The sequence below is a fragment of the Myxine glutinosa genome, chromosome 11 (assembly GCF_964187855.1).
Source record: "Myxine glutinosa chromosome 11, kmMyxGlut1.1, whole genome shotgun sequence".
Lineage (NCBI taxonomy): Eukaryota > Metazoa > Chordata > Myxini > Myxiniformes > Myxinidae > Myxine > Myxine glutinosa.
In genome coordinates, this window is record NC_136271.1 from 79,729,673 (window position 1) to 79,745,607 (window position 15,935).

Here is a 15,935-nt window from a genome sequence, read left to right on the forward strand (position 1 = left end):
CAGACCGAGTGCCTCCTATGGTGAAAATTTGCCCTCAATCGCTCCAATTATTGCAGAGAAAATGTTTTTTAAAGGAAAACAGAAAACAAAATTCCCGAAAAATTCCCCAAAAAAATTCCTGGATCCGGAATAATATCCTGAGCTTCACCAAAAACTAATCAATTCTTCCTTATCTCAAGGGCAATCATCCCACCAACTTTCATCCAAATCCGTTCAGAACTTTTCCAGATATCTTGTTCACGAACACGCACACACACACACACACACACACACACACACACACACACACACACACACACACACACACGGACACGATCGAATGCATTACTCCCTAGCGGGAGTAAAAAATAATACGACGTGCGATGCTTGTGGCAGACATATTACATAGACCAGATCAGTACTTAATAAAACTAGAACGGCACTCAGTAGAAAGCATCCCTCCGCCAGGTGAACAGTTTACATTTGGTATCCCAGAGTAGACCAGAAAATCACAATACAGAATCACATTTAATCAAAATCATCCATCCACATCTTTTTGAGATATCCTGCTATGTATCGTTTTTGTCCCTATCTCCCAATGGTGAAGAATCACCTAAAAATTTTAATAATCCTCATATCCGAATCCATATTCAGATCGTCACCAAAATCTAATCGAATTGTTCTTGTCACACACACAACCTGTCCACCAAGTTTCGTCCAAATCCGTCGACAACTTTTTGAGATATCCTGCTATGTATCGTTTTTGGTCCGATCTTTCAATGGTGAAGAATCACTTTAAAAATTCCACTGTCCGGATCCGACTCTGGATCTTCACCAAAATATAATCATTTCGTTCTTGTCACATACGCTACCTCTCTGCCAAATTTCGTCGGAATCCGTCCACAACTTTTTGAGATATTCTGTTCACATACAAACAGACAGGGGTGAAAACATAATATACATCCACCTTCTGTGGCGGAGGGAACTTTAATGAACCATCGAAGATTGCATACCCTCAGCCGGACTTGTTTTGCGTGGTTTTATAGTATGTACTTTATAGACGTACTTGCATTGTAATTGCCCATACTTTATACACATACTCACATTCTAATTACACATACTTTATGGAGGTACTCGGTTAAATGAAAATAACGTGTGCTATTGGCTACTACTAGGTGCGCTTTGTGGCCGACGTTAGCACATTCTGTACAGACAAACAGACCGAAATGTAATACCCTCGCCTCTGGTGAGGGTAACAAGGAAAGCATAATGGAAAGGAGGCAGGTATGGATGGACCCATCAGAGGGCCTCTTGGAGGAAGAATGGACATGAGAAGGAATGAGATCAAGGGGAGGGCAAGAAGGACACATGCGGTCAACAAACTAGATACAAGCTCAAATAGAGCAAAATGTGAAGGGGGAAACTGGGAATGAACCAGAAATGGAATGAAAAAGAGTATGGTGAGGGAGAGGGGAGAAAATACAACAACCTGGAAAGGAAGGGGTGTTCTTAGTGGGGGGTTCATGAGTGTGTAAAATATCATGAGTATTGGTCAGGGAAAATTTGACATGGTGATGAACAGCTAGCTGTCTTGAAGCCCTCGAGTGAAGAATTTGATTGATCAGACTGGGGAAGTTAGTTCCACAGGTGAGAGAAAAGTATAGAAGTGAGCAGTGAGCCTGGATTTTGTGGAGATTCACCAAAAATGCTTTGATGGCAGACCATGTGTACCCTGCAAGTGCCTGGATGGGGAGGGGATGGGGGACAAAGCACAGAAAGGACAGAGAGTGTATGACCAAAGAGGAGGCAGAAAACAGAGGCCAGCCACCAACCTGTCTGAAATATGAGGGTAACAGGTCCTGAGATTAAGCTTCATTGTGGGAGATTCCAATGATATTGAGAACCTTGGTTATCCACAGCATCAAGAAGTTCAAGGTGTGACGTGGGAACACCAGCCCAAAGCAGAGAGCCATACTCCATCAAGTTATAGATGAAGGCCCTGTAAGTTAATAAAAGTTCATATTTGCCAAGGAAAGGCTTTGTATGAAGTAGTGTGCCAGTCCGAATCCTCCGTTATCGTTTGAAGGAAGGGTTTGTTGTTTGCAAAAAGGGTTTGGCATCATAGTTTGCAGGAAGTTGTTTGAAGGCAACTGCCTCACCACAAGATTCTGTGTACCATGAGTGAGAGGATGGGTGCAGTTGTGGCTAAAAATATTGGCACCCTTGCACTTTTTTCAAATAACTCACAATTTTCTCCAAAAATAAGTTGAAATTAACAAAAGTATTTGGTCTCCACAATTCTTTATTTCACTGTTCATATTACAGAACCTTTGTTTTTGATTCAGAACTTAATATATCCTTTTAATTCAGAAAATAAAAAGAAATGGCATTGACAGAATTATTGACACCCGAGACTTAATATTTGGTAGCACAACACAGCCTTTGGACAAAATAACTGCAGTCAAGCGCTTCCTATAGCCATGAATGAGCTTCCTACACCTCTCCACTGGCAGTTTGTCCCACTCTTCTTGTGCAAACTGCTCCAGTTCTCCCAGATTCGAAGTGTGCCTTCTCCCAACTGCTGTTTTCAGATCTCCCCACAGGTGTTCAATGGGATTTAGATCTGCACTCGTTGCTCGCCACTTCAGAACCGTCCAGCATTTTGTCTTGAACCATTCCTGGGTGCTTTTTGAAGTCTGTTTGGGGTCATTGACCTGCTGTAAGACCCATGACCTTCGACGGAGACCCAGCTTTCTGACACTGGGTTGAACATTGCTGTCCAAAATGCCTTGGTAATCTCCTGATTTCATGATGCCATGCACATATTCAAGGCACCCAGTGCCAGGGGCAGCACAGCAACCCCAAAACATCACTGGACCTCCTCCATGCTTGAACCTCATCCAAAACACCAATTTTGTCACCAAGCTACACAAAATACCCCATAATGACAAACTGAAAACCTGTTTTTAGAAATGTTTACAAATTCATTGAAAGTTGAATGCAGAAATATCTAATTTACACAAGTATTCAGCCCCCGGGTCAATATTTTGGAGAAGCGTGTTTGGCAGCGATTACAGCTTCGAGTCTTCTTGGGTATGTCTGTATCAGCTTTGCATATCTGGATTTGGGGAGTTCCTCCCATTCTTCCTTGCAGATTTGCTCAAGCTCTGTCAAGTTGGATGGGGAGTGTCGGTGAACAGCAGCAACCTTCAAGTCTTTCCAGAGATTCTCAATGGAATTCAAGTCTAAGTTTTGGTTGGGCCACTCAAGGACGTCTTTTGAAACCATTCCATGATTGCTTTGGCTATAAAATGGACAATCTTCGACACAGTCTAGGGTCCTTTGCACTCTAAAGCATGTTATCCTGAAGGATTTGCCTGTATTTGGCTCCATTCATTGTTCCCTCTATCTTTAAAAGTCTCAGTTCCTACTACTGAAAAGCATCCCCATAGCATCATGCTGCCACCACCATGCTTCACGGTAGGGATGGTGTTCGATGGTTGATCAGATGTGCTTGGATTCTGCCAGATGTAGCGCTTTACATTCAGAACAAAGAGTTCAAATTTCGTCTCATCAAACTACAGAATCTTTTCCCTCATGCTCTGGGTTTTTCACATTCCTTTTTGCAAACTCCAGGCATGCATGTCATTTCCCTTTATCTCAGAAGTGGTTTTCATCTGGCCACTCTACCATAAGGCCGAGAAAAATATATTTCCGGTCTCTGGTCAGCGCGCATTCCGGTCATGACATTTTGACCCTGCGCGTCAACAATTTTTTTTTTTCTTCCAACGGTACCTACCACAGCGAGCGCCTGTTGTTGCCGGGCCGGCGCGCTATCTCGGGAGATACGGATCTGTGAGGGTCGCCATTGGTATCGACGTTCGCGCACGGTTCTCCCCTACAAAACTACGTTTAGTTTGTCCAAATCCAACCAGCCGTTCCAAAGATATGAGTAGTGTTGTGTGCCGTGACAGCATGAATCCAATCGGCTGGATATTGTCATTTGTTGAAACGAAGACGTTCTTTGTCAGGTTCGTGTGAAGCAACCGGAATGCCTAGAGAGCTGCCAGTGGTCTCGTTAGTTAGGCCTGGATCCTATCTCGTTTGTCATGAAGTTGTAAGTGTCTGTGATAATCTGGTGGACTGGGAGAAGAGATCGTGTGTGACCATCGGTCTGTTAGACCACTTGCGCATGTGCAGTGTTGACGCGACCGACGCATTGGAATGTTTGACGGTACGGCGAGGCGATCTCGAGAACGAAATGGCAGTCTATAATATGCTTGAAGAACTTAATGATTTTCAGAATAAATACATTTTAAAATAACTTAAGCTTGTGTTCATTATTTACAAAAAGGCCTACCAGTCCCATTAACTGTCTTTAATTTCTCTCTGGACGGCGCCACGGCAGATGAGGAGGACCGCAAGGCATGAGGACACAAAAACCAACACCTTTATATGTGCAATCCATGCTTTTCAAAAAAAAAGAAAAGAAAAAAAACCGCATCGCCGCATCAATTCTGGAACTTTGGTCTGACCAGAGACCAGCAATTTTTTTTTTTCGGCCTAAAGCCTAGACTTGTGAAATGCTTCAGAAACTACTGTCCTTCCAGCATGTTCTCCCGTCTCACCCAAGGAACTCTGTAGTTCTGTTCGAGTGGCCATTTGGTTCTTGGTCACCTCACTGACCAAGGTCCTTCTTGCTGGTTGTTCAGTCTGTTCAGACCGCTAGCTCTAGGAAGTGTCTGGGCAGTTCCGTATTCTTTCCATTTCCTAATGATGGAGATCACTGTGCTCTCGTGATCTTTCAACACTCCAGAAATTGTTTTATACCCTTCCCCAGATCTATGCCCCCTCAAAATTATATCTCGGAGTTCTATGGACAGTTCCATGGACTACATGGTCGAGTTTCTGCTCTGCTATACACTGTCAACTGTGGGACCTTGTATGGAAAGGTGTGTTTCTTTCTAAATCATGTCCAATCCATTGAATTGGCCACAGATGGACTCCAATAAAGCTGTAGAGACATCTCAAGGATGATCAAAGCAAATTGGATGCACCTGATCTCACTTTGGATTGTCATAGCAAAGGGGCTGAATACTTATTTACTCAAGACATTTCAGATTACATTACAATTAAAAAATAATAATCCACTTTTAGATTATGTGGTATTATATGTGGATTATTGACAAAAATATGTAAATTTCACCCATTTAAAATTCAGGCTGTAACACAACAAAATGTGAAAAAGTCAATAAAGAGGTGTGAATACTTTCTGAAGGCACTATGTCCAGAGAGATAACTCTGATCTCATGACTGATATTGAGGGCCTCCATCCATTGGGAGAGCAGAAGCAGCATGTCCAATGCGGAGTGGCCAGGTCTGAATCCGAATTGATGATCTGTGAGGATGCTGTTGGAGAAACGGAAGGATTTTATGTCAACTGTAATGATTGATTTAATGCCCTTGCTGATGATTGGAAGAAAGCTAATTGGTCTGTCTTTGAGGGGATCCATTTTTCAACCTTTTATGCAATACTGTGATATTGTCTCATTTTCCAGCAGATGACAGAATGAAAAGGGCAAAAAAAGGAAGAGCAAGAGCAAGAGAGCAGATTTTAGGACATGAGCTGATGCCGTCCAGTCAAGTTGCAGAGTCCGAGTCGAGAATTGAGGCATTCGGTCTTATCACGAGCAGAGTCAGCTGTAGTGCCAGTTGAAATGAGGTGAGAGATGGAAGGGGAGCATAAACGACCAATAACTAGACTAGAGAATGTGGCCAACCACGTTTCTTGTTGATATATGGAAGGCGTTTGAGTGAGGCTGAACATTGAGATAGAGAGACAATTAGGGGAGGCATGACAAGCTGGTATGCAAGTCAGCAGTGAAGGCCAAACTAGTCGAAACAGGCATGCAAGATCAAAATAACCAAATGGGCATGCAAAAGACAGCAGTGAGCACATGATACGACCAACAATCGACACAAAGAAAAGGGTACACACACCAAGTGATGGCAACAGAGGCAAATCCACAGCGGTTTACTTAACTTTGGAAGCAAGTCACTCAAAAAGAGAAGAAAAGCTTCTGGAAACTGGAAAATTAAAAGTTAATTAAACCGAGTAACTTCCAGCAGTGCATGTTGGTGCCAAAGTTTCCTATAATTCAACTCAACCTTCCTGGGGCCCGTCCCGACACTTTTAGTTCCTTTTGAATGAATTTACTACTATAATTCAGCTTTTACCCTCGACCGTAGAAGATTGACTACTATAATTCAGCTTGGCTTTTAATTGCGAAATGAGCCCAGCCCGGCCATAGCGGCCTCGATCGACCCCGCCACCTCTTGGCATTTCTGGAATAGCATTCTCGAGCTCCAGCGAGAATGGGGCTATCATTTGAGCCCATTACGATGATCCCCAAGGCACCAATGCAGGATTGGGCATGCTAATAGTGTGGGGAAATATGTGCAATACTGTCCTGTTGATACTTGTCAGTCAAGACGAACAGGCCAACCAAGCCCGTTTGTTTTCTAATATGCCCCTCACTCATGATGCAGGGATCGAACCCAGGTTCAAATCACATACAGTATACCATGAATTGTTCTATTGTTTACTCATATCTTTGCAATCTGTCTTAAAGACACTGATGTCTACAAATGTCTTTCTAGGACATGTGAATTCTGTACAAGCTCATCCATGAGCCTTAGGCTGCTATTAAAAGTAAATTTTCATGCAGTAATCCAAGTGGAGGTATATCGGATATATCCTGGAAATACTAAGACCACCTCTTGCAACTTTTACAACGTTGTTTTTTTGGAATGTTGTACAAATAAAAATCTCTTTGGAATTGGCTAACAATGAATTTTTTCCAATAAATTGGTAAGAAAAGATTTTGGGTGCACTCCCAATGGTGCACTCCACCTCCTAATTCCTGCACCCACATTGGTGCTTGTCTCCATTGCTATAGCCCCATTAGCAGGTTAGTACTAAGTAGCTTCAGTTTCACTCTGTCTCCACTATGAGGAGGGGTTGGGCTTGTGACTGGGCACAACATCACAGACGTGCGTGCGCACTCACACATACCCGAAGGTGTGCGTGCGCACTCACACATACCCGAAGGTGTACGTGTGTACATGTGTGTGTACACACGTCATCTTGTCACTTTAAGACCAGTGACATAAATGCATTTTGGGTGATTAACAAGGTGCTTCTGAAAAGCAATGTACGCTTTTACATCAAGGTCATTTGGGGATGATGGACAGTGGTATTTGAACCTGGGATCTCTTCTTGAGGTTGATTAATCCTTTAAGGCTTAACTGCCTTGGCAGTCTCTTAATATCAGTCTGGGTATTCATAAGTTTAGCTGTTGTGCACTCTAAACATTTATGGATGGAGAACACATCCTCAAGGTAATGTTGCATTATTTTGTTGATGATAATTGGTTTAAGTTTTTTAATTGAATCAAGTTAATACTTTAAAAAGAAAATTGTCTTTTTATTTGCAGGCCTGACCTTGTGGACATGCACAAGGTTGAACAGCAGGACAACCGGCAAAACCTGGAACAAGCTTTCCTCATAGCTGAACAAGAACTTGGGGTCACTAGACTCCTCGACCCCGAAGGCATGCTTATAGTTGTTGCCATTTTCACAGAAATAGAACATAATTACATGTGTAGAAGGATTTCTTTGACTTACTGATAATTATTTCCTTCCCAGATATTGATGTGTCTTCTCCGGATGAGAAGTCCATCATCACATATGTCTCCTCGCTTTACGACGTCATGCCCAAAATACCCGATGTTGTAGGTGGTCTTACGTCAGAGGCAAGTATAAGGATTTCCCATTTATTTGTTGTTTTGTTTTCCAAATACCAGTAAACAGTAAATATATGTCTAATTGTGTACAATGATTGTTATTTATACACATTCTCACATTATACACACAATATATATATATATATATATATATATATATATATATATATATATATATATATATATATATACATATACATACATACATACATACATACATACATACATACATACATACTCTGATTTTGCAACTGGACCATTTGCGACTGGAAACGCCGTCTGGAAAACCCTTCCATCTGCTTTTTCACTTCAGCTTTTGGGTCTCACTATCTGCCATAATTTATCCTGGGAAAACCAAGCTGGCCTCCAAAGATTTCCAACCTGGCCTCCAAAGCCAGTCGCTGACTGGGCATCCTCCATCGTGCGAAGTCCTTCCTCTGCACTACTGAGCTTCTCACCACTTACAAAGATTTCATCCAAAGCTTGATGGAGTACTGCTCTCTCCTCTGGGCTGGTGCTCCTGCCTCACACCTAGCTCGGCTTCACGCTGTAGAAACTAAGGCTTTCAAGGTTCATTGGTATCTCCTGCGATGAAGCTGATTCTGAGGGCCTTTCACTGTCACCGCAGACAGGTTGGTGGTCTTTCTGTCTCTACCGACTCCTCTCTGGCCTGGCCCCCCCTGCTCTGTCTGTGCTCTGTTCTCAAATATTCCGACAGGATGCACAAGATCTGCCAGCAACCTCCTTTTGGTGAAACGACCAAAATGAAGACTAGTGAGGGTCTTGTTGGTACCATATGCCGACCACGTCTTAATGATTGCCTTGACTGTGCTCAAAGGGATATTCAAGGCCTTTGAAATATTTTAATACCCATTCCCTGAGCTGTGTCTTTCCACAACTTTATCCTGGAAAGTCTTTTGTAAGGTCTTTGGTGCTCATGGTTGTCTTTGCTGTGAAATGCACTACCCAGCAGAGGAAACCTAAAGCAACAGCTGATTTTATTCTGAAATAATCAGAATCACTACAACTTAACACAGGTGGTGGCCAATTAACACAGGTGGTGTGTGATTTTGAACGTGATTGGTTGCACCTGAGTTAATTTACAATTGATATTATAAGGGAGGTGGACACTTATCCAACCAAGATAATCTAGTTTTGTATTTTTAAAATTAATTTTCTGCAATTTGTAGAATTTGTTTTTCACTTGGAAGTTATGGGTTCCAATGTATAAATAAAGGTGGAAAACGTCTTATTTAATACATTTCATTCCAGGTATGAGGCAACAAAAGATGAAAATTTTGAAAGGGGGTGTAGACTTTCTATAGGCAACGTATTGCCGGGTGTGTGTTGGATGTGCCTGGCAATGGAATGATTTTTAAAATAGAATTATACTTTCGGACTTAGTTGGCGTTTGCATTTAGACCAGTCATTTTGACCGTGAACTGTTTTATTATTCTGTTTTATTCTTTTTCCATGCAATGTTAAAAATTCTTTGCAATTTATCCTGCCTTGTATTTGAATTCCCATTATTATGTGGCAGTCACATTTGAAAAGGACACTATTCTTGTTTTGCTGATTCCAATTTTTCTTTTCTTCTATCCAAGATCGAGGCTCATGGAAGAGCAATGTGATGGAGGGTAAAAATACAGTGAACTTATAGTGGAGGCACAGTTGGGCACAACAAGCAAGAGAATGAGGAGGAAATGGTGCAAGGAAGAAAGTTGTATTTGGAGTCGGGTTAATGCGGGCGGGTTAAAAAGATCGTGGATTGGGGCAGGTGGTGACATGAGATGGTAGTACACCAGCTGCATGAAACTCTGGAGCCTCTGCCCTTGGAAAAGTGTGAATCGTTTTCAAGAACCCTTTCTCTCCCCCACTTCCTCACCCTGCAGGAGGCTGATGTGAAGTACAAGGAATATCGTGAGCTTGTCAGTTCACTACTTGTGTGGATTTTGAGGCAAATTTCCATCATGGAGGACAGAACCTTTCCGGATGATCTGAGCACATTAAAAGTAAGACCACAGCTCTATTGGCTACAGCTATTGTTATTTCCTTGCAGTGTTATAATGTTTCAAAACTTGCTTCATGTTGTTTTCTTCTTTATTGCAGGCACTTTATTCAAACTTTGTCCAATTTAAAAGCACTGAATTTGAAATGAAACTTGCTGAGAAGAACAAAGTGGAAGATATTTTTCGGCTGTTGAAGGTGAATTGTGATTCCAAGTGCAATTTGGAAACAAAACTTTGTCGACTATTTTTATGCCTCTGTCAACAAAGTCGCCAGACGCATTATGTTTTCAGGTTGTCCTTCCGACCGTGATAACTTGAGAACGGCTGAAGGGATCTTAGTCAAACTTGGTGCAGGTATGTATTCATGTTGGTGAATACATACCTGCATATACAACCATCTAATCAGGTAAAGATGAACTGATTAGATTTTTGGGTCACAAGGTCAAAGGGCAAAGGTTATGGATTAGTGTCTTGTTAGGTAGAAATCCTGTTACCGCGATAACTTGTGAACCAGTGAAGGGAATCTGACCAAATTTGGTACAATTATGTAGAATGATGTAAAGATTAACTGATTAGATTTAGGGGTAAAGAGGTCAAAGCTCGAAGTCTGTAATACTGTAATAGTGTAATAGGTCTATAACTTGAGAATGGCTGAAGTGATCTAATTCAAACTTGGGACAGATTTGTATCATGATGTAAAGATTAATTGATTAAATTTTGAGGTCAAGAGGTCAAAGGTCAAAGTCTGTAATAGGTCTATAACCTGAGAACGGCTAAAGGGATCTAATTCAAACTTGGTACAACAACACAACAACAACATGCATTTTAAGGCCATTTTCCCTGCTAGAGCGGGGGTTAGCCTTGCGGTCCCCATGACAATCTTCTCCATTTTGCCCTATTTTCTGCATCTCTCCTTGTTAACCCCCTTGCCCGCATTTCTTCTTCCACCATCTTTAGCCAAGTCTTTCTCGGTCTTCCCCGTCCTCTACTTCCTTCTACATTAACTTCCATCACTCTTCTCAACCAGTCACTTTCATCCTTCCTCAATACATGACCAAACCATCTCAACCTGTTCCTCTTCACAGCATCAATCACAGGCAATATTCCCATCATCTTTCGCAATTCATCATTTGTCTTCCTCTCTCTCAACGATACTCCGCACATCCATCGAACCATTCGCATTTCCACCCTTTCCAGCCTTCGTTGCTGCTCTACGTTCATTACCCATGTCTCGCTCCCATAAATCATAACACTTCTCACACATGCAGCATACACCTTTCCCTTCAGCTTCAGCGACACTCTCCTCCTCATCAGCACGCCACTCAGTTCCCGAAACTTCTTCCATGCACATCTCACTCGAGCAACCGTTGCCGAGTCTGATCCACCTTCTCCATTCAGCATGTCTCCGAGGTAGCAAAATGTTTTCACACCTTCCAGCTTCACGCCGTCTCCAAGATCCAACTCAACATTTCCTCCATCTGCAGCTCCCTCTGTGCAAACCTTACATTTGAATGTAGCTGCCACACTGGTAAATGACCCTCTCAGACCACTACATTTTTGATGAACCCACTCAGCACACATTGTACATTGAATGGAGTTCACTCCGACACCCTTCCTGCACACAGCACACGGCCACTTCCCAGTTCTTTCCACCTCACCACATGCTTTACCACTTGCCATCACCTTCGTCTTTCTGATATTCACCTTCAGACCTTTTGTCTCCATACATTCCTTCCACTTGTTCATCTTTTCCTTCAGTCCATCCATACTTTCCGCAATCAACACCAGATCATCTGCATACAACAACTCCCACGGTAAACCCTCCTTTACGTTCTGAGCCAGCACCTCCATCACAGCTAGAAATAGTAGTGGACTTAGTACCGACCCCTGATGCACTCCCACCTTCACCTCAAACTCACCACTGTTCCCGTCCTTCGTCCTTACAGCTGTGCGCGCTCTTTTGTACATTGCCATCACTACTCTGATCAACCATTCCTCCACTCCTAACTTCCTCAATGCCCATGTCAATACTTTGCGTGGAACCCTATCGAATGCTTTCTCCAGATCAACAAACCCAAAAAACAACTTCTTCCTCTTATCCAACTTCAAACTTGGTACAGATATGTATAATGATGTAAAGATTAACTCATTAGATTTAGGGTTCAATTTGCCGACCTCGGAAGGATGACAGGCTGAGTCAACCCCCCTGGCGTTAATTCAGTGATCGACCGGGATTCAAACCCAGGATCCTAGGATCCCAAGCCGGCACCCTAACCACTAAGCCAACACCAGGCTAATTTCTGGAAGCTATGAAGCTAAATATTTCAACAACCACTCTTGTTTCCTTGTGTTATTGTTTGTCATAAGTTTTTAGGCATTCACTTTAGTCTTACTTATAAACAAGGTAAACAGCAACAAAAATACTGACAATTATTTCACGTGACAAGTGCCTTCCTTGCTGAAGCTAAGACGGGTTATTAGCCCCTGTTGGACTTGGTCCGAAACGGGGGTTTATGGATTTGATCTCGTGCATATGTGCATCCATGTGGGGGTGCATCTGTGCATCCGCAACCATAACTCAGAGATGTATGGACCAATTTTTAGTTCATACTTGGAACAAAGACAACACATGACGGTGTATGTACATATGCGCATCATTTTTTTTCGCGATCAAAAATGGCCTTCTGGCAGCCATTTTAGGTGTAAAAAACCCCCGATGTTGAACACGTCCTCGAACATTTCTTGGGCATGCATTTGCCGATGTTGTTCAAATTTGGCACACAGATAATGAATTGTAGATTACAAATTTTAAAAATGCACGTCATTTTTCTCCAGATCAGATCCAAGATGGCCGACTGGTGGCCATTTTGTTACTTAAATGTCTCCCCAACCATTTCTTGAACAAGCATGGTCTGATTTTGTTCAAACTTGGCACAAAGACAATACATGCATATACATATGCAAAAGGTTTTGTTTTGTCATCTGACCAAAGATGACTGACTGTGACAGCCTTTAACTCCCTACAGCAAAATTACTAAAACCACGGTGGGGGCTATGACATTTTATGTCTTTCTTCTTGTTTGTTTGTTTGTTTATTTGTTTTTTGTACAAATGGTCGATGTTCGTGGAAGAGCGAGGACAATTACACTGAATGTATCAAGATGCAACAGGACAAAGGGAACAGTGGAGAGAGGGAGGAAAGAACAACAGCAGAGTTGAAGGACAATATAGAGGTGGACTTGGACAAACAATGGGTGTGAGGAAAGAATGCATGGGGTGGACAAGATGGTTACAGAAGGAAACTCTCAGGAGTGAAAACTGGAAATTTCGAAGGAGGATGGATTGGGAGGAGGTGCGGGCAAGGGGGATAAAGAAGGTAGAAAAAGATCATGGTTAAAGAAGATCATGGTTTTGGATTGGGGATGATGTAAAATCGTGGTGAACAGCTGTCTTGAAGACCTGGAGGGAAGATTGAGATTGAAGAGAATGTGGAAGTTGGTTCCACAAGCAGGGAAAAAGAGGAACAAATGAGTTGAGGTGAGTAGTGATTCTGGATTTTTGGGAGTTTCACCAGAAGGGGGTTAATGATGGATCATGTGAGCCCTGCAGAAACATGTGGGGAAGGGGGGGGGGGGGGGAGGGGAGGGAGAGTAGGACCACTTAAATGGCAGAGGGTGCAACACTAGAAAGGAGGTGTTAGAAGACAGAGAGACCACCGACCTGTCTGTGATGGCAAAGTAATAAGCCCATTGACGCAGCTTCATCGCATGAGATTCAAATAGTCCTGAAGGCCTTTGTTTCTATGGTGACAAGCAGAGCTTGGCGTGGGGCAGGGAAGCCAGCCCAGAAGGGAAAGCAGTGCTTCATCAAGCTGCAGATGAAGGCCATGTAGGTGGATAGGAGTTTAGGTGTGCCAAGGAAGGATGTTGTACGATGGAGGATGCCCAATTGGTAGCTGGATTTGAAGGACAACTTTGAATTGTGGTTTGACCAAGAAAGGGTAAAAAAAATGGAGGCAAAAAAAAATATCGATGTTACTTTAAGAGGCTCCACACCAGTACAAAGTAAGGCTCAAGCTAACTATCAATTCCCTCTTGTATGATATATCATTTCAGATCTCTACAGATGCTGATGGAAGAAAAAATACAATGCATTTCATGTGGTGTTAAACTTAGTCCTCTTTTTGTATAATGGAGGTCCTCAATGCCAAACAGGAAATCAGAGCTGTCTCCCTTGACATATCTCATGCCTTCGATACGGTCTGGCACCCCGCTCTGCTCACCAAACTCTCCTTCCATGGTATCCTTGGTAACCTCCACGCATGGTTTGCGGACTTCCTCTCTGGTCACAGTCAATGTGTGGCCCTGAATGGCTTTCTCTCATCTCCCCTTCCTGTTCAGGCTGGAGTTACTCAAGGCAGTGTTATGGGCCCTGTGCTTTTTCTGGTCTTCATCAATGATCTTTCCGATTCTCTGGAAAATCCTCTCCATCTCTCTGATGACGACTCCACTCTCTGCTGCTCCATACCTCATCCATCTGATCGGCAGGCAGCAGCCTCCTCACTATCTGCAGACCTGGATAAAATCACAGACTGGTCAAACAAGTGGAAAATTGCTTTCAATCCTGACAAATCTCACACTCTCACTATATCTCTCCGAAAAGACCGTCTGGACAACCCTCCCATCTACTTTCTGAACAGTGCTCTCCAAGAAGTTCTGTCACTCAAGCTTTTGGGTCTCACTATCTGCCATGATCTTTCCTGGGAAAACCACATATCCAAGTTGGCCTCCACAGCCAGACGCGACTGGGCATCCTCCGTCGTGCGAAGTCCTTCCTTGGCACACCTGAGCTCCTCACCACATACAAGGCTTTCATCCGCAGCTCAATGGAATACTGCTCCCCCTCTCGGTTGGTGCTCCTGCCTCACACCTAGGTCTGTTTTCATGCTGTTGAAACCAACGCTTTCAGAATCATTGGAATCTCCCACGATGAAGCCGATTCTGAAGGCCTTTCACCCGCTCACCACAGGCAGGTAGGTGGTCTTTTTGTCTTCCACCGACTCCTGTTGGCCTTGCTCCCCCAGCTCTGTCTGTGCTCTGTCCCCCAAATATTCCTGCAGGACACACAAGATCTGCCAGCAACCCTCTTCTGCTGAAACTGCAAAAATCAAGACTCTCTGCTCACTTTCACTCTTTCATTCCTCATTTCTCTCGCCTCTGGAACAAACTCCCTCACTCTCTTCACTCCTACTCCTCCCTCCAAGTCTTTAAAACAGCTGTTCACCACCATCTCTTATCTTCCCCATCCAAAACCTCGATATTTTCTGCCCCCGTTAATTCACTCCAGATCCACTTTTTTGAAATTCCGACTTCTTTCCTGGAAGTCCTAGCAGGGTACATTTGTTTTTCCCTCTCCCACCCTAACCCTAACCCTAACAACAACAACCTCCCCCTTCCCATGCCTCCTCCCCCCAAACCCTTTTCCTACCACAGATCTCCCGGTGTCCCTGTTCTCTACTGTTGTACTTGTGTGCTTCCCTCTCCCTCCCCATCTTGTCTCCCGCTCCCTTTGTGATATGTTTTATGTGTCCGTTTATGATTTTTGTGATTAATGTTACCTCTTGCACGAGCCTCGATCTTACACTACTCACAATAAGTTCGGGATATTGGCAGGTTCTTCGGTGTGCTTGATTTTCTGTATTAATTATGTTGAAAGAAGTTGTTGGTCCTAATTCTATGGTTATTAATGAGTGTGAGAAAACACAGCATTCTTGATTTCAATACCATAACCCTAACCCCTATAAAAAAAAAGAAACTCACTCCCACAATATCCCTAACTTATTGTGAGTAGTGTATATACAAAAAAAGAAAAAAAGGTCATGGCTGATTGTGAGACCCAGGAGTTTGAGTGACTTTCTTAAGAAAATAGTTCAGAAAGTACTCCAAAGTGGCGGGGGGGGGGGGGGCGGTAAAGGGGGTGTGTGGGGTGGGGGTTACTCGATGGTCCTTTCGGAGAGAGACAGTGAGAATGGCTGATTGTGAGACCCAGGAGTTTGAGTGACTTTCTTAAGAAAATAGTTCAGAAAGTACTCCAAAGTGGCCGGGGGGGGGGGGGGCGGTAAGGGGGGTGTGTGGGGTGGGGG

The 15,935-nt window shown here is 43.2% G+C and overlaps 1 protein-coding gene across 1 annotated transcript in view; it reads left to right on the forward strand.

The window, feature by feature from the left end:
- LOC137411853 (microtubule-actin cross-linking factor 1) overlaps positions 1 to 15,935 on the forward strand; it is a 237,442-nt gene that overhangs the window by 14,391 nt on the left and 207,116 nt on the right. Inside the window, exons 3-6 of the mRNA XM_078786818.1 lie at positions 7,476 to 7,591; positions 7,687 to 7,793; positions 9,677 to 9,796; positions 9,894 to 9,989. Coding sequence (XP_078642944.1) covers positions 7,476 to 7,591; positions 7,687 to 7,793; positions 9,677 to 9,796; positions 9,894 to 9,989 — 439 coding nt within the window. The remainder of the gene's footprint in view (positions 1 to 7,475; positions 7,592 to 7,686; positions 7,794 to 9,676; positions 9,797 to 9,893; positions 9,990 to 15,935) is intronic.